This window comes from Talpa europaea (assembly GCF_964194135.1).
Source record: "Talpa europaea genome assembly, chromosome: 15".
NCBI lineage: Eukaryota > Metazoa > Chordata > Mammalia > Eulipotyphla > Talpidae > Talpa > Talpa europaea.
Genome location: NC_140083.1, coordinates 81,671,153 through 81,689,199, shown reverse-complemented (window position 1 = coordinate 81,689,199; position 18,047 = coordinate 81,671,153). Strand labels below are relative to the sequence as shown.

General features: G+C 60.3%; 3 protein-coding genes across 3 annotated transcripts; 1 reads left to right on the top strand and 2 right to left on the bottom strand.

The window, feature by feature from the left end:
- Positions 1–4,466: 4,466 nt before the first annotated feature.
- CD63 (CD63 molecule) lies at positions 4,467–7,042 on the top strand (the record flags this gene model as incomplete). Its single annotated transcript, XM_084255674.1, has 7 exons — positions 4,467–4,532; positions 5,559–5,747; positions 5,915–5,989; positions 6,089–6,184; positions 6,298–6,438; positions 6,634–6,717; positions 6,899–7,042. 7 exons carry the CDS (start codon positions 4,467–4,469, stop codon positions 6,962–6,964), a joined length of 717 nt encoding a protein of 238 aa, XP_084111800.1. The 3' UTR covers positions 6,965–7,042.
- A 1,136-nt stretch (positions 7,043–8,178) lies between these two features.
- Positions 8,179–11,096, bottom strand: RDH5 (retinol dehydrogenase 5; the record flags this gene model as incomplete). The annotated part of the gene is made up of 4 exons (XM_084255537.1): positions 8,179–8,402; positions 8,694–8,857; positions 10,389–10,647; positions 10,787–11,096. 4 exons carry the CDS (start codon positions 11,094–11,096, stop codon positions 8,179–8,181), a joined length of 957 nt encoding a protein of 318 aa, XP_084111663.1.
- A 1,569-nt stretch (positions 11,097–12,665) lies between these two features.
- On the bottom strand, positions 12,666–16,716 carry BLOC1S1 (biogenesis of lysosomal organelles complex 1 subunit 1). Its single transcript, XM_084255398.1, has 4 exons — positions 16,252–16,716; positions 15,281–15,353; positions 13,109–13,241; positions 12,666–12,842 (listed from the first exon to the last, which is right to left on the bottom strand). Exons 1-4 carry the CDS (start codon positions 16,310–16,312, stop codon positions 12,732–12,734), a joined length of 378 nt encoding a protein of 125 aa, XP_084111524.1. The 5' UTR covers positions 16,313–16,716; the 3' UTR covers positions 12,666–12,731.
- Between the last annotated feature and the right edge of the window lie 1,331 nt (positions 16,717–18,047).

The following is an 18,047-nucleotide window of genomic DNA, read 5'->3' as shown; positions in this document are numbered from 1 at the left end:
CTGCCCTCCCGCCATCAGGATGGATGGTGGATCCCCGGGGCAGTTGGAACAGGCCCTGTATGAAAGAGAAGAAACCCTGAGTGGATGCAGTGCCCGCGAGGCGGCAGGAGCCATGCGATGGGTATTTCTCACAGCTCTGCGAGAGTCCAGGCAGAAAGAGCAATCTAGAATCCAGCAAGTACGAGATGAGATGACGGATCCCTGCGGTCCTGAGTGCAGGCCTGATGGCGGGCCCTGGAGTAGGTGTGGGCATGCGTAGGTGGGTGCACCTGAGCTAAGAGACTGGTTTATAAGGGGGGCGGGGGCGCAGCAGAGTGCGGTGTGGTGGGGGTGCGGTGTCGAGGGTGGAGTGGAGTGTACTGAGGAGTACGGCGACTACAAACAACGGCGGAGAGCATGTGGCTGCTAGAACCATTCACAAACCTGCCCGGAATGGGTTGGTTGCCTTTCACTTCCTCTTGTGGTTCCAGGCTTCGTTAATTCCCCTTCGACCTTGACCTCCTAGGTTACCTGACATCATTCCTCTTCATCTCCAGATCCAGGCATAATTCACCTCCCCAACTGCCCCCCAATTCCTTGCCTTCTAGGCTACTCCACAGGGCCCCCCACCTCTAATGTCTGCTGTCATGGGAGGTCTTCGAAAGCAAGTTGAAGACATGAGATTTCACCCTTCAATATTTTAGAATGTGTCTTCTTATTTTAAAGACTTATTTATGCATACAAAAACTGGGGTACGGGCCAGAGGTGTGGAGAGTGAGAGGATTCACCAGACATAGAGGGGGGAGCAGAGCAGGTGGATCTACTGAAACACACTGCTGAGGGGAGCAGTGGTCAGACAGGAGAGGTCTGCTGAGCCCTGTGGGTCACCTCCCTGGCCGGGGATCGAACTTGTGCTGCAGTGGCTGCCCATAGCTGGGGAGTGCTGAGACTTTAACCCCTGTGCCACCAGGGGGACCCACAACTGACCCCTTTTTACCCTACTTATCTGCCCTCATCCCGTTTTTCCCTTCTGGTAACTACTTTTGTTCTTAGAGTCTACGAGTTTGTTTTTGTTTTGCTTTATTTGTTCATTAGTTTTGTTTCTTTACCTTACACAGGAGTGAAATACTGTACTTCTCTCTCTTCATCTGATTATTTTACTAAACATAAGGCCCTCGAAGCCCACCCACAGCTGTTGCAAATAGCAGGTTTCATGATTTTCTTTTTTCACAGCTGAAAAGTATCCCATCATGTGCCTCTGCCTTACATTCCTAACTAATCATCTGCTGATGGGCACTTTGGTTGCTTCCCATTCTTGGTTATCATCAATAAAGCTGCAATCAACGCCCGGTGTATGTTATAGAAACAAAAAGGCAAACTACTGAGTGGGAGAAAGTCACAAGTCACGTATTCATGATATCCAAAGTGTTCTGTATCAAGAATTCAAACAATTCAACAACAACAAAAGCAAACAACCCAATTAAAAAAAACAAACCGGCAGAGAATCTGAATAGATGCTCCTCTAGAGAAGATGTAAAAATGGCCAGTAGGCGCAGGAAGAGGTGTTCCTCTCTCCTTGTGAGAGAAATGCAAACCCAGACGACAGGTATTGCCGTACTCTGGTGAGAACAGCTATTATAAAAAAAAAAAAAGATAGGGTGGGGAGTGGGGGGGCTTCCTGGTGGCACAAGGGGTTAAACACTGCACTATGGAGCAATCTGCAGCCTCTGCAGCAGAATTTGATTCCCCGGCCCCGCCAGGGAGCTACCCACATGGCACAGCAGACCTCTCCTGACTCGCCCGCTGCTCCCCTCAGAAGTGTACTTCAGTCAATCTGCCTGTTCTGCTCCCCACTCTGTCTCTGGTGAATCCTCTCACCCTCCGCACCTCTGGCCTGTACCCCAGCTCTTGTATAAATAAATAAATCTTTAAAAAAACCACACAAGACGAGGGTGGGGGGCCTCTGTTCTCGCAGGCTGGGTCTGCCTGTTGGTGGAGGGCAGACGGCTCCCTTCCTGGCCTTGCTGCCCCAGCCTGGCACATGCCTGGCGTCCAGGGGCAGCATGATAGAGACAAATTGATGAGAACTCCCCTCCTCAGCACCTTGCCCACCTAACTCCACCGCCCGCCTGCTCAGATGGCCAGGGAGCAAGGTCCAGCAAGGGCTTGGCTGCCTGCTTTATCATGCCTGATTGCTTTCACCCGGAGGGTGTGAACAGGGATGTTGGTTCCCACCCAGCAGAGCGCCTTCCTCACTCTGGCAGTTTCTTCCCTCCTTTGGGTGCTCGTGATGGAGGGCAAGAATGAAAAGACCGGGTTCTCCCTGGTGGCGCAGCGGGTTGAGCGCAGCGCTGTGAAGCTGTCCGCAGCCTCTGCATCGCGGGTTCGATTCCTGGCCCTGCAGGGAGAGGCCCACATGGCGCGGCAGACCCCTCCTGTCTCCCTGCTGCTCCCCTCAGCAATGGTTTTGGTCCATCTGCCTGTTCTGCTCCCCGCTCTGTCTCTGGTGAATCCTCTCACCCTCCCTCGCCTCCGGCCTGTACCCCAGTGCTTGTGTGAATAAATAAATCTTTAAAAAAAGAATAAAAAGACTGGAAAGGAGGCCTCACAAGACTAAAACCTGACTCACACAGGAGGTGGGTAGAGGAAAATAACATGACCATTGACACAGCTGCAGAGGTCAGTGCCGTCCCTCAAGGCAGGAGCCCGCAGCAGGGCCGGGCTGCGGCAGCGGGTGGAGCACAGACCTGATGGAGGTCGGGCTCGGCCTGGAATCTTCTGTCGCTTTTGGATTCTGCAAGGTTGTCCGAAATCAGCAACAAGCTGAGGGCTCACAAGGAGGGGCCGCTCCCGAACTGGAGGGCTCGATCCCGCAGTCTCCGCCCAGCCCCGGGCAGCACCCGTCTGCCCACCTGAGACTCTGCAGGTGCCTCTTTTCACCCACTCTCTGCTCTAGGGCCGCAGCCCCCCGCCTGCCCGGGGCGTCTCCTCACTGAACCCCCCTCAAGGCCGCCGCCTGCAGCCCGCAGGCCTCCCAGCCAGCCCGCCCCTTCGGTGCACCCCTCTGCGCGGGTCCCTGGTTCTTCTGGCTGGCCCCGCTCCCCAACATGACTGAGTCTCCGTCTCCAGGGAGCTCCGGGGAAACCTTTCCCAGAGTGACCCCAAGGGCCCCAAACCCCAAACCCAGAGACTCCAAAACCCACACCACTCGCACGAGCCTCAGGACCCCAAGGGGTGCGGCTGGCCCCATCCCTGACACGTTGACACAGGGCCTTCTGGGGATCCCCCCTGCCACGGCCTCTCCTTCCTGCCGTCCCTCTGGGGGTGTCCGCTGGGCTGGGCCGGGTGTCCAGGGCCCTCTCCTCCCAGCAGGCCGGTCCTGAGAGGGGAGACCCGAGGCCTCGTCCGCTCTCCCGGGGGGAGGGGCGGGATTTCGAGGTGCCCTGAGGGACGGTGTGTGTGTGTGTGTGTGTGTGTGTGTGTGTCTCTGGGGCGGGGCTTCCTTCCCACGGGAGCCGTGACTCGGGGGCAGCGGACACCGAGACGCGAACTGAGGGGGCGACAGGGCGCCCCCTCAGTTGCGGTGGGGGAGACTCCGGGCGAGAGGCCGGGGCCCTCCTGGAAGCGCCCCCTCGGGCCCCACCCGCCCCGGCGGCCCGCAGCCCCCTGCGCCGGGGGTGGGGGGGGCAGAGCCGGGGGGCGGGGGGCCCGGGGGGCGCTGCCGGGCCCGGGCGCGGGGCCCCTCGGAGCCGCGTCTCCCCCCGCGGCCCCCCGAGGGAGGCGGGCGGCTCCGGCCCGGCTCCGCCCAGGGCGCCCCCCCGCGGCGGGGTCCCCGCGGGCCCCCCGGCGCCGGCTGACTCAGGGGCGCCGCTGCGCGTCACGCGGGCCGGGGCGGGGCGGGCCGGGCCGGGCCGGGCCGGGGCGGGGCCGCGGGGGCTCAGAGCGCCGGCCGCGGGGACAGCAGCGCAGCTCGCGGGCCCAGGTAGCGGGGCGGGGGGCGGGGGGCGGGCGGGGGGCGCGGGCGGGGGCCGAGCCCCCGCTGCGGCTCGCGGGGAGGCGGGACCCCCGCCCGCGCCTTCCGGCCCCGCAACTTTGTGACTTCGGAGAAGTTCGGGGCCGGGCGCGCGGGGCCGGGCGGGGCCGGGCCGGGCCGGGCCGAGCCGGGCCGACTTCGTCTGTGTTCCGGGGGGTGGTCGGGCCCCGGGTGGGGGCCGGGCCGGGCCGGGGACCGTTCTCCGGGCGGGGGGCGGGGGCCGGGGTTGGGGGCTCGGCGCCCGGGCCCGACGGGCGGGGGGCGCGCGGGCTCGGGTCCCCCGGCACCCCGGGCTGGGCCGCGGGGCGGGACCTGGCCGCGTGGCGGGCGCCCCCTCCGCGGCCGGGGTGGGGGGCGGGAGCCGCGGGGCGGGGCGGGGCCGGGAGCGGCCGCGGGGCGTGGGGGGGGCCGGAAGCGCGGCCGGCGGTGCTGACCCTGCGCCCCCGCGGCAGCCATGGCGGTGGAAGGCGGCATGAAGTGTGTCAAGCTCCTGCTCTACGTGATCCTGCTCGTCTTCTGCGTACGTGGGCGCGGCCGGGGCGGGGGCGCGGGGGGCGCGGGCGGGGGCCGGAGGTGGACGGAGAGCCGGGGAGCCGCGGGCCCCGCCCCAGCCCCCCCACACCCGGCTTGGGGGCCCTCCGGGGCGAGTCCGGCCGTCCAGGCGGCGCAGCCCCCCCCCCCCCCCCCCGGCCCTTCCTGTCCGGTGACCCAACCACTTGTGATCCCCGGAGTGGGGCAACCCGCCAACGGTCCCGATGCTATCGCCGCGGGGCCTCCCCCGTCGCCCCCGCACCCCCACCCGGGCCCTCCATTCCCCGCCAGCTGGGGGGGGGGGCGCTGCCCGCCCGAGTTTGCTCTGCTCGGAGCTCCTTCCCGGGCTGGAGCTGTTTGTCCAGGGAGGGGCCGCCACTCCTGCCCGGTTTTCGGCTCTCTCGGCCGGGTGACCCCAGGAACCCTCCTCAGGCTGGGGGGTGGGGCGGGGCAGGCGCTGGGAGAGGCGCGGGCAGCACCCCTGGAGGGCAGGAGTGTGCGCCGGAGGCCTCTCCGGGAACTTCTCTTTTTGGGCCTGCCTCGCTCCTGGTTGGGGGGGCACTCCTGGTTGGGGGGCACTCCTGGTTGGGGGGGCACTCCTGGTTGGGGGGCACTCCTGGTTGGGGGGCACTCCTGGTTGGGGAGCACTCCTGGTTGGGGAGCACCCCTGGTTGGGGAGCACTCCTGCTTGGGGGGCACTCCAGGTTGGGGAGCACTCCTGCTTGGGGGGCACTCCTGGTTGGGGCGCGCTCCTGGTTGGGGAGCACCCCTGGTTGGGGGGCACTCCTGGTTGGGGGGCACTCCAGGTTGGGGAGCACTCCTGCTTGGGGGGCACTCCTGGTTGGGGCGCGCTCCTGGTTGGGGAGCTGCGTGAGGGACGCCGGGGTCCCGAGCTGAGATGCACCGGGGTGGGGCGAGTCTACCCAGGCGCATCTGCTGCTCCCTCGTGGGGGGCCCGTGGGGGGCCCGTGGGGGGCCCGTGGGGGGCCGGGCCAACCCCGACCTGCGCCCCCAGGCCTGCGCCGTGGCGCTCATCACCGTGGGAGTAGCGGCCCAGCTCTTCCTGAACCAGATGGTCAGGGAGGGCGCCACCTCGGGCTCCCTGGTGCCTGTGGTCATCATCGCCGTGGGCGCCTTCCTCTTCCTGGTGGCCTTTGTGGGCTGCTGTGGGGCCTGCAAAGAGAACTACTGCCTCATGATGACGGTGAGTGGGGTGACGGGCCAGCGTGGGCCAGCGCGGGTGCCGGGGCTGCCAGAAGGGCACTGCTGCGGAGAGGGAGGGTGAGGACAGCCTTTGTGGGTGCCCCAGAGTGGCCACAGAGGGCCCCTCTCACCCAAACGCCAAGCCCGACTCCTGCCCTCCGCCTGCAGTTCGCCATCTTCCTGTCGCTCATCATGCTGGTGGAGGTGGCGGCCGGCATTGCTGGTTACGTGTTCAAGAACAAGGTAGGCAGGGGCGGGTCAGGGTCCTGCCTCGGGGGCCTGGCTGCTGGGGACCCAGGCGCCCGGAATCCGGATGTGAACAGTGCGCCCCTGTGCTCCCAGGTGATGTCGGAGTTTAGTAAGAACTTCCGGGAGAAGATGCAGGATTATCCCAAGAACAATCACACAGCTGAGTTCCTGGACCGGTTGCAGCAAAACGTGAGCGGGGGCGCGGGGCCGGGGGTGGGGCCGCAGCGTGGAGGTCGGGGCTCACCGCCATGGTGAGGGTGGACACGGCCTGAACCACATTCTCGCCCGCGCTCTTCTCTCAGTTCCAGTGCTGTGGGGCCGATAACTACACGGACTGGGTGAGCATCCCGTCCATGGGCAGGGACCACGTGCCCGACTCCTGCTGCCGGAATTCTACTCCGCACTGTGGGGAGAAGTTCAAGGTGGAGGACATCTATAGGGAGGTAGGGCGGCGGCTTGAGCACAGGGGACTCGGGGCCCCTGGGAAGTGTCTCGGGAAGTGGGACGTGTGTGTGTTTTACAGAGGGCTGGACCCTGGGCAGTTGGGGGGTCAGAGATGGAGAGGGTGGGAGGCAGATGGACCGGGGACACGGTGGGGAGCTGCTGCTGATGCCCCCCTGGTGTGCTGCCTCCTGCAGGGCTGCGTGGAGAAGGTTGGGGTCTGGCTGAGGGAAAATGTGCCGGTGGTGACTGGCGTGGCCCTGGGCATTGCCGCCGTGGAGGTGAGGGGTGCCTTTGGACTCAGTCCCGGGCATCTGGGGGGTAGGGGCGGGAGGAGGGTGCCAAGAGGAGGTACTCGTCTGGGGAGGCAAACCCTGGTGGGTTTGGGGTGTCTCGGGTGGGTCTGGGATAACTTGCCCTTTTGACATCTCTCTCTACTCCACTTTCTGTCTCTCCTCCTAGGCCCTGGGGGTTGTCCTGGCGTGCTGCCTCGTGAAGAGTATTCGAAGTGGCTATGAGGTGATGTAGGGGGTCTTGTCTCTTCAGCCCCCTCATCTCGGGGACTGGCGTTCCAGTTTTTCAATTAAACAGATTATTTTTTCAGACTGAAAAGAGTCTCTGTGTGTCTTGAAGAGTCTCTGTGTATCGCTTCCCCTTCCAAGTCATGTCCCTTGTCCTCTGGGGCCTTGCTCTCGATGCTCTGGGTGAGGCGGGCCTATGTGGGGGGGTGTTTGGGAAAGGTGGGTTTTGCGGAAGGCACTGGTAGGGCTGGCCAGGGAGTGGGGACCCACTGGTGTGGCCCGCTGTCCGTCTCCGACTGGCGCCGTCGGGCCCGGGGCTGAAATACCCATAGAGCCCTCTCCTGCATAAGCCAAAAGGACCCCCTGGCAGAGGTGCAGTCTGGGAGAGGCAAGTCCAGGTCTATCGGGGCATCTTTCCCTTGGCCTCTGCCCACTCTGAGGGTCCAGCAACTGCCGCCATCTGCGGGGGGGGGGGTGGTGCTCTCTGGGTGATGAGATGTGGCCTTGATACCCGTGGACGTTGTCCTTTTTTCATGGAAATCATCCATCCTGACCTTGACCTCTCTTCACTCTCCCTGCCCCCCAGACCGCCCCCCCAAAATAATTGCTATTTCCATTTCAGACTCTGTTGCAGGATTACTCCTAGAAAAGATACACCCAAAGTGCCCTCTGGCGGCCATTCCTCTGCGCGGCTGCCGCCCTCCTCTCCCGCCCCCCAGTGGACACTAGTTGTTTTGCAGGCACTAAGCAGGCCAGAGGCCCTGGGCAGCAGGCTAGGGTAGTCAACAGTTCAATGCCATCCGTCTGGGCCTCCCTGGTGGTGCAGGGGTTGAACACTGCACTATCAAGCTACTACCAGCCACTGCAGCAGGAGTTTGATCCCCAGCTTGGGAGCAACCCACATGGTGCAGCAGACCTCTCCTGTCTCCCCTCAGCACTGGATTTCAGTCAGTCTGTTCTGCTCCCCACTCTGTCTCTGGTGAATCCTCTCACCCCCCGCACCTCTGGCTTATACCCCAGTTCTTGTACACAAAAATAAACAAAAATCTTTAAAAAAAAAGATAAAAAATAAATGACATCAGTCTCCCAATGGCATCTTCATTTCTGCCAATGACAGTGCTTTCGTATTTTTACTTTCTACGTTTATTGAGTGCCACTTGTGTGTGGGTACCAGGCAGTAACAGGGCAGGCACAGGAATAAATGGAAGTCCATGCCTGGATTCAGCAGACTGCCTGGGCTGGTCTGGGAAGAACCCAGGTGAGGATGGCATCCACCAGACTGGCTGGCAGGTAGGAGGCTGGCAGCCAGAGCAGCTTAGCGTCCCAGCCCGGGCTATAGCGGGTTCTCGGGTGTCGCGCGGTCAGAGCATGCTCCAGGCACCTGCTCACCTTGGTGAGGTCTGGGTCACAGATGAGGCTCATGATGGACCGCTGCACTTTCAGGTCTGCATCCGGGGGGTGGTTGTAATCAATGTCCCTGTCCTGCTGCAGCCCACCTTGGGTCCCAGCTTTTTCCTGGGCGTGTTGCCCAGCAGAGGTGAGGGGTCCTTAGTTCCGGTCCCCGTTTGGGAGTGGGTAGGTTTCATATGGCTTGGGTGTTCTCCAGGGGTATCTCATTACCCTTACCCCCTCCCTGATGGCCCTGCCCACCCTCTTGCCAGCATGGTGTTATAGGACTGGCCTTCCTGGCATTTCCTTTTCCCTCCACACACCCCTACATGGGCCCAGCTACTCACACTTGGTGAGGAAGGCCTCCCCATAGCGGGCCCGTGTGGTTGGAGGGAGCCGTGCCCAGCAGGCCTGCAGGGCTCCCTCCAGACTGTCTAGGTTTGTCACTGGGGTTCGGAAGAAGCCGGGCTCCACGATGGATACTCGTACCCCGAAAGGAGCCATGTCCCTCCTGGAGAGGGGGCGAAGAGAGGTTTCTGTGTTCTTGCCTTATAGAGAGAGGATCTTCAGGGACATGGATGGGAGACTAAGATGGGGACGTTATCAGAAATACAGGTTGTGGGCCTCCCTGGTGGTGCAAGGGGTTAAGATGCAACCTATGAAGCTGTCCGCAGCCACTGCAGTACGAGTTCAATCCCAGCCAGGGAGCTACCCACATGGCGCAGCAGACCTCTCCTGTCTTGCCCACACTCCCCTCAGCAGTGTACTTTGTCAGTCTGCCTGTTCTGTTCCCCGCTCTGTCTCCTCTCACCCCCCTCTGGGGTACGCCTCTGGCCTGTACCTTGTATGCATAAATAAATCTAAAAAAAAAATGCAGGCCATGATGGTAAGGGAGGTCTCTGTTGCCCTAGGCTGAGGGGCAGGTGGCACAGAGGGAGGGAGGTATTTCATGAAGTTTGTTTTATATTTTCTGATCTGGAGCAAGTGTCAGCAAACTTCTTAAAGGGCCAGGTAGTTAATATTGTAGGCAGCGCAGGCCTACAATGAATGATACACATAGATACTTATATAACCATTTACAAAGGTAGAAACCCTTATTAGCTTGTACCAGGCTGGGCAGATCTGGCCTGAGAACCAGTTTGCCAAATCATGACCTAGCAGAACAACATCCCACCCGAACGCAGGGCTGAGTCCTGAGTTTTGGATAGGAAGAGCTTAGATTAGTGTTTGCTGAGTGGCGGGAAGTGGAGATACAGCCTTGGCACAGATACAGAAATCCAAGTATACAAAGTATGTGGCCTGGGAGGTCAATTGGAAAGTGAAAAGGCTGAGAAGCAGGAACACAACCTCACACCGAATGGCGGTGGAAAAGGCAGGCTCCCTCGGAGGGTGGGCTCAGCTTGGGAACCCACTCTGCTCAAAATTCAGGCCCTGCCCAGACCTGTCCTCTCAAATCTCTTGTGCTCGCAGGGAACTTTGAACATTGCAGTGTAGAGATAAAGGGCACGAGAGCCTACCGAGCAGGCTCTCCAGGCCAGCAGACCTGGGGCGAGTCCTGGCGTCTCCACTGACGAGTTACGTGGTCTTGGAAAAGCTGCTGTAAGGCTCTTTCCTTACAGGGTTGTTGAGAGAACTAAATGTGGAGAAGTTACGTAAAGGTTACTAGTTCCCTGTAAGTAGCAGTTGTGTTATCAGTGATAACACTGACGATAACAAGCTTTTTGGGTATTTTCTATGTGCCAGGCACTGCTGGGACTTCACATGCACCTCATTTCAGTTATAACACCCATGAGGCAGATGTCTCATCCCCATTTAAGAGATGAGGAAAAAGCTGGGGTAAAGAGAAATAACCTATTCAGGTCACAGAGCTCGTGTGAGAGAAGACTGAAGTTTGAACCCACGAACTCGAGGCCTACACTCTCCTCTGACGTGTCTCCTCACAGTATTCTCTGCTGTTTTGGTCACCTCTGCAGGGCAGTCACACATTTGTTTGTGGAGTAGGCCACCCCGGGGCGGGGAGCCCACGGCCTTGTACCCCTCACCTGAGGCTGTCAGAGAAGGCCTCCAGGCCAAACTTGGAGACACAGTAGCCCCCACCGTTGGCCGCCAGGCGGCCCAGGACGCTGGTGACGTTGACGATCCGGCCCCGGGCCTGCTGGAGCAGGGGCAGCAGGGCAAGGGTGACGCCGATGGGGCCCAGCGTGTTCACATTCAGCACCCGATGGAAATCCTCCTGTGTCAGCCAGGGAGTGGGCCCGATGACGCCAGCCACACCAGCATTGTTCACCAGGCCGAAGAGCCCTGTGGTGAGAGAGGCGGGAGGGGTAGGGCTGGAGGCCTCCTCCTCCCCGGGAGGGTCTGAGCGCTGCTCCTTCTCCAGGTCTTCCTCCCTAGCTCCCCACAGCCCCTACCCAGGTGTAGGTGGCCCAGCCGTACTCACCTGCTTCCCCAACCTGTGTCTCCACCCACTCGGCGGCCCGCTGTATACTGTGAGGATCAGTGACGTCCAGTAGGGTGGTGTGGAGGTGCGAGGAGGCCTCCCGCTGCAGGTGCTCTGCCCCCGCGGGAGTCAGGCAGCCGGCCAGGACCCGGAAGCCTCGCTGGTCCAGTCTCAGCGCCAGAAGCCGCCCAAAGCCCGAGTCACAGCCCGTGATGAAGACGAAGGCACCGCTGGCGGGCAGGCGCTGCCGGTCCCTGAGCCACCACAGCGCTGCCCAGAGCAAGACGCCCAGCAGCAAAGGCAGGCACATGGCTGGAGCCCCAGTGACCTGCAGGTGGCAGCCGAGACTGGACAGGAAAGTTTATCCAGTCCTCAGCCCTGGCCCCCCGCGTCCCCCCGGGCTGCAATTCTCTGGACCCAACAGACCGAGAAATTGTCTGCTGGGCAGATTATTGCTAAACTATGGCTCCTTTCTGCAAAGATGTGGGCAGACCCCAGACCGAGGCGAACGCCTGACCAGACGAGCGGGTCTGTGCGCAGACCTTCTTGTTTGTTGTCCTCTTTGGCTTAACCAGGGATACTGGGCTCTTAATGTGAGCTGGGCTTTGTGACCGGAGACACGAGGCCCAAAGCCGTGTGCTTAGTTCTGGTGGCCCCAGACTTCCTGAGTGATGCCGAGACTCTGTCACCAGCAGCTTCTCGCCTATCAGTGGGGCTAACACCCACCGTGCGTGTGAGGGTGCTAAAAGACTAAAGCTTGCAGTTACCAATCCTTGTAATATTTTGCTAGTTTTCTCATCGCACCCCCATTCCCAGCACCCTACTCACCTCCTCAGGGGAAAGCTAGCGGGCACCACAGTGCCTGAGGCTGCTGCTTTTACTTTCTTGAGAGGCTGCGTCTGCCTGCCAGACTCCCACACTAGCTACAGCGAAGGCCAAAGTCCAGAGCCTGCAGCTTTACGACTGGGCGCCAGAGGTATTAGGGGTATGCGGGGCGGGGTTGTGGGGAGAGGCTGGGAGGAGGAGTCGGGGAGTCTACAGCCCGGCTACAGTCAGGGCTGGGCACAGGTCAGCCAGGGCCAGGCTCCCAGTGGCTGCCTTTTGCCCCACCCCACCGCCCACCCTGACCACCTCCTTCATGGACCCCCAGTGGGGGGACTGGTCGAGCATGGCAGCTGCCTCCCCTCTGCTGGCGACCATGGACCCGCCATTCCTCCCCTTTCCCAGTCCTGAAGGGCCCCTGAGCCTGAAGTGTTAATCTCCCACCTGGCCCCAACTCATGCCACTGCTTGGTGCCAGGCTGGGAGAGGCCATGGGCACGTGGAGAGGCAGAAAGCCAGGGCTGGGACTGGGCCTGCTCCCTGTCTTAATTTCCTTCTGTAGCTTCACTCTGACCTTCTCTGGGAAGGGCCGGGCAGTTCCCACCTTTCGTTAACCCAACAGGCGCCTGAACCAGGCCTGCAGAGGGAAAGAAAGCAGGTTTGGTCAAGAGGAAGCTGGTCTCTCTACCTAAAAGGTGCCTGTCCCGAAGGGAAACTGTCTTGGATCTTCCACTCCCACCACCCACGCTGTGCTCCTTGAAACACAGCAAAGAGAGGGGCCTCCCTGGTGGTGCAGGGGTTAAGTCCCAGCGCCATCCAGCTAGCAACAGCCACTGCAGCATGAGTTTGATCCCAGCCAGGGAGCTGCCCACAGGGCGCAGCAGACCTCTCCTGTCTCGCCCGCTGCTCCCCTCAGCAGTGTGTTTCAGTGGATCTGCCTGTTCTGCTCCTCACTCTGTCTCTGGTGAATCCTCTCACCCCCACACCTCTGGCCTGCACCCCAGTTCTTATATGCATACATAAATTAAAAAATCTTAAAAAAAAATACCACAGAGAAATGGAAGCTTGTGTTTTATTCATGGGCTGTCAACCTCCCTCTTGCCCCCTTGGGGGGGGGAGCGGGGCTAGGAGGGGGCAGACTGCAGCTGTCCTTTGTAGACATATTCCAGCGCCGTGGCAATGGTGCGCATGTCCAGTTCGATGCTCCGAGCCCAGTTCTCCACATCCCCGATTTCCTGGGAAGCGGGGGAGGGGTCCAGAAGTCAGGGTGGGCAGAGTGTGGTTCTAGGGGATACCTGGGGTTACTTTCCATTCATCCCCCAGAAAAGGCTTGGCTTGAACCCACCAACTGCTTTTATTTCTTTAGCTTCTGACATTGGGGCCTGGGATGGGGTTCTGGGGCCACTGCCGCTTCCTCTTTAACTCCAAGCCTGAGGTGACCCCACGGGAGGCAGCCGATGGGGTAGAGGACAGGGCTGGGGATGGAGGGAGGGTGGCCCACCTTGAGTGCCTGGTTGAAGTTCTCCACCATCCCGATCCACTGGCCTGTCTGCTTGGCAAACTGGGCAGCCTGGACCTGCAGGGTCTTCACCTCATGGTCCAGCTTCCTCTGGTTCATGTAGGCCTGGGCCACACTAGAGGGGAGGAGGGAGGAAGTTCGTTCGCCAGCTCGCGGTGGGGGTGGGGGGTGGTCTGCAGGGCTAACATGCTATTGCTCCAGTGGGAGGCCAGCCAGAAGTCAGGCCACTCTTGGATGTGATGCAAACGAACCCCGCTCCCTCCTCCCACTCTTGGGAGCCCCAGGAGAACCTCCCTGAGAGCTGACTAGAAACATACCATCTCCTACTCCCCAAAAGGAGTTCCTGAAGCTGGGTGGGAGAAGGGAGGGTTAACCTGGGGGAGATCCCAGAGGATGGGGCCGGGAGGGAAAGGGGATGGGGAAGCTGGGAAAGCACATCTGGCAGTGACTGGAAGTCCAGGGACCCATGAAATAAACTGGGAAGGGAAATTGGGCCCCTCCCTGAATTTGGGGTGGGTTGGGAGAGCAACCCCCTTCCTCAGGAACTCAGGGTCAAGAGAAGATATCCCAGGGGCTGCCTTTTGGCTTTCAGCCTCTCTCCCAGCCCTTGTCGCCCACACAGATGAATGAAAACACACGCACGCACGCACGCGCGCGCACACGCACACACACACACACACACACGCACGCACACACTCTTCCTCTTTTCTTTCTGCTCTAGGCAATGGTTTCTCTTCTCTCCGCAATCAAGGTGCCGGCTGCAGTGACCATGACTGCCGCGGGCTTGGAACCCCCAGTGCTCTGCCCATCACGCTCCTGTTCCCACACTCTCCGGCGATTGTGCAAGAACTCTTCTTCCTTATTGGCGGATGAATCTTTCACTCCCCACCCCAAAGCTCTAGGTCAGCTGGGAGACTCCACATCCGGTGCCCCCCACCACTGGAATCTGAGGGGGCTGGTGGGGGCAAGGGGTTGGGGGGGTCAAGAGAGTGGGAAGGACACCTGATGGGCTGAGATAGACTGAGTCTTTGTGTTTTTCTTTCCGGGGAAGCAGAGAGGTCGTGGGCAGCAACACAAAACCCTTTCTAATCTGGCTTTGGCTGAGCTGCCTTCTAAGCTGGAGAGGGGTGGCCTCGGCCAACTTCACAGCAGATACCAGGAGGGGCCACGTGAGGGAGGCATGGGGCCAGACTCTGTCCCCCTCTTTGGGGGGCAGCTGGGCCATGGGGGGTGTGGTGTAGTTGCTGATCATAGCAGGGGGTGCCCAGTGCTTCAAGAGAGTCCCCTGGGAGTTTCGAGATCCCAGTTTTCCCTGTTGATCTGCTCTCCACCGTTGACACTGAGTGAGGCGAGAGGCCTGGAGGGGGGGCGCTCGAGACCCCAGCCACAGCCCTCCTGCCCAGAGATGAGTAATGAAGATGACAACCCTGCACGTCTCGCTGGGGTGACTCAGCCTCTGGACTCACAACCAAGCCATTCTATTTGCCCTGGGGAGGAAGGCATCCTACTGCCTCTTTTCTTCCCACAGACGCCTATCAAACCACCATCTCTGCGGTCTTCTGGGTCAGTCAGGGTCAAGGGACAATATTCTTTGTTCCTTCCCAATTTGTGGCCGTCCCGGGCATTCTCATTTAGGGCTGGGGCAGGGGGTGGTCCTTGGCGGCCCAGAAGGAAAGGAAGAGACAGCCTGGCTCTGCTGTGGCTCCTGGCACAGGTTCTGCCCTTACTCTCACCAGCTGTGCCATGTCTTTCCTGCCAGCTGCTACCCAGGCCTGCCAGAGAGTGGAGGTGGAGAAGACAGGATGGTGAGCTGTGGTGAAGGAGGGTGCCCTCCCTCTGCTGAAGTGACAGCTGGACTTGGAAGGGTGAAGGGAGGTGGGCAGATGGCACCAAATTGTCAGCACCAGGAAAGTTACTGTGGGGAGGGGGAGCCTGGCAGCGTCTCCAACCACTGCTGCTGCTCCCCCTGCCAATGTCAGGGGTCAGAGCTGACTCAAGCCTCCCTCCATGGAGTCAGACTGGGTGGGGAGAGGGCAGGAGGGCGCGTGGAACATGTCATTCCCTCAAGAGCAGTCTTGGGTCTCGACCTCGCCAGTCACTGAAATTAGGGCTCGGGGTGTGCACAGGCTGGTGTTGATGGGAAGAGGCTCATACCCCACATTGAGATGATCCACTAAAGCTTCTGTCAGGCAGGTGGCGGCAGTGATGGCCTCTCGCCTCCTCTTCTCTGGGGGGAGGGAGGAAACAATTGGACTGGAGACTGGTTTTTTGAGGGGTGGTCCTGAAGGTTTCCCACCCACTCAACAGTATTCTGTGGGAACATGTCAACTCGGCTCGGAAATCCAGAGCTGAAAAAGAGCTTGCAAAACGGTGGCTCAGCGGTTGAGCGCTGGGTTGCGAAGCTGCCCTCAGCCTCTGCAGCACAGGTTCGATGCCCGGCCACCAGCGAGGGGCCCACATGGCGCGCAGACCTCGCCTGCCGCCCGCTGCTCCCCTCAGCAGTGTCCTTCGGTCCTTCTGCCTGCTCTGCTCCCCGCTCTGGCTCTGGTGAATTCTCTCACCCTCCCGCGCTTCTGACTGTACCCAGTGCTTGTATAAATAAAATAAATAAATCTTAAAAAAAAAAATGATGAAAGCGCGCAAAATATTTCTTTAAAAAAAAAAAAAAGCAAACCATCAGGCAAGCCCCTCCGTCCTAGCCGGGCGGAAACGAGCGCCTCACAGGGCAAGTCGCGGGCCCGGGCCGCGAACCAGGCTCCCGGGCATCCTTACCCCCGTCTTGGCCTCAGGATTGGCAACCCCGGGGTTCCCGGCCCGGATTTAGCAAACAAGGGCCCCGCCCCGTTTCGCAGGCTTCAGGCCTCCAAGAACCCCCGCTCCGAGGGGCCCCCCTCCCCCGGGCCGAAGCAGCTGCCCCGCCGCGGGCGCCGGGCCCAACCCGCGCGCGACCCGCCGGCAGGGGCGGGACGCGGAGGCCGCGTCCGCGGCTGAGGGGACGGCGCTGCCGGGGGCGCGGCCCTGCCCGGCCTCCCCAGCCCGCGCGTCGCTGCGTCAGGGCGGCGGCTCGGGCCGCCCGGCTGAGGCCAGGCCGCGGCGGGGAAAGGGCGCCGCGCCCGGCCGCTCACCCTGCAGCTCCTTGCGCTCGTTCTGCTTGGCCTGGTGCTCCTTCAGCAGGCGGGACAGCATGGCCGGCGGGCGGGCGCGGGCCCCGGGCTGCGGGACCGGGCGGGCGCTCGGCGGCTCCGGGGCCGGGTCACGTGGCGGCGGCGTCACGTGAGGCGCGGCCCGGCCTCCCGGGGCGGCGGGCGTCGGTGGCGGGGAGCCCGCCTTTGCCAGGGTGGGGCGGCGGCGGGCTGGGGGCTTGTGAGCGCTTGTCCTTATCGAAGCTCGTTTTTTGGTGAGTGTTGGAAGCCGTTTTCTTCGCTGCCCATGCGGCAGAGCCAGTTTTTTTTTTAAAGATTTATTTATTTTTATTCAAGAACTGGGGTACAGGCCTGAGGCCTGGGGGGGTGAGAGGATTCACCAGAGACAGAGTGGAGAACAGAACAGGCAGATTGACTGAAATACACTGCCGAGGGGAGCAGCGGGCGAGGCAGGAGAGGTCTGCCGCACCATGTGGGTAGCTCCCTGGCTGGGGATCGAACTCGTGCTGCAGAGGCTGCGGCTAGTTTCATAGGCTGCGTCTTAACCCCTTGCGCCACCAGGGAGGCCCGGCAGAGCCAGTTTTTAACTTCCCTGGCTCGCAGGCTGGCGGGAGTGTCGGTGTGGCCAGTCTGCCCATCACGGTGGTTCTGTTGTTGGAGCAAAGGCCTCTGGCCTCATTGACATTCTTTCCCTGGCCTCGCCTTTCTCTCCTGGCAGCTCAGGCCGCTTCTGGGTGGATTCTCAGCTCCCTCCCTCTAGGAGGGAAGGCTTTCCTCTCTTTTCCAACACTCCTCACCACCCCACCGAGGTGATCTTTGCAGAGAAGCAGCATTTTAGGGCACTTCCACTGGCCTCCCAGGGAGCTTTGCTAGCTTGGCTGTCTGTGTGCGGTGGATGTACAATTCCTTCTCTGTCCTTTTGTGGTCAGGGAATGAGAGCCCATTATCAGAAGAGTAAGTGCTACTGCCAAAATAAAAGGTGAATTATATTGTCCCTCTCTGAAATAAAGAGAAATGCTTCTGGGATTAACTCCAACAAGAAAAAGAAATCATCAGCATCATCAACATATTCTTGCTTTTGCCACAGTGTCTCTGGTGCACCGTGTACTACATGCTGGATGGCTTTGTGCACGTTGCTTACTCCAGATTTTGGTTTTCTCTTTGGTAAAATAAGGGGATTGAATTGGTGGTGGTTCTCAACCCTCGCGAAATATTAGAATGATGTGGGGGAAGTTTTAAAAAATGTGGAGGGGCCTCCCTGTTGGCACAAGGGGTTAAATCTCAGCACTGAAGTTATCTGCAGCCACTGCAGCAGGAGTTTGATACCCAGCCAGGGAGCTACCCACACAGCGCAGCAGACCTCTCCTGACTCCCCACGGCTCCCCTCAGCAGTGTATTTCAGTAGATCTGTCTGTTCTGTTCCCCACTCTGTCTCTGGTGAATCCTCTTATGCCCCCTACACCTCTGGCCTGTACCCCAGTTCTTGTATGCATAAAGAAATAAATCTTTAAAAAAATAAAAAACGTGGAGGCCCCAGACTAATTAGCTAGATTTGTGAGGGTGGAGTCCAGGCAGAGGTATTTAAAACGAGTTGCTCAGGTGATTCTAATGTGCATTCAAGGCTGAGAATCCCTCATCTAAGCCTCACTTCAGGCTATTTCCAACTTTGGCATTCTCTCATTTTGTGATTCAGTTCCATGCTGAATACTGACCTCATTTTATCAACTTGCTGGGAAAGAGAAATCGGTGCTGTTTGAGTTAGAATAAAACATTGTTGA

Excerpts from the sequence above, each read along its gene's own strand:
- BLOC1S1 (XM_084255398.1), bottom strand. The coding sequence starts at position 16,312 with ATGCTGTCCCGCCTGCTGAAGGAGCACCAGGCCAAGCAGAACGAGCGC. Across the intron at positions 13,242-15,280 it reads GTGGATCATCTCAATGTGGG|TGTGGCCCAGGCCTACATGA; the intron begins GTATGAGCCTCT and ends CCTCCCCTCTAG. Across the intron at positions 12,843-13,108 it reads ACTTCAACCAGGCACTCAAG|GAAATCGGGGATGTGGAGAA; the intron begins GTGGGCCACCCT and ends CCCGCTTCCCAG.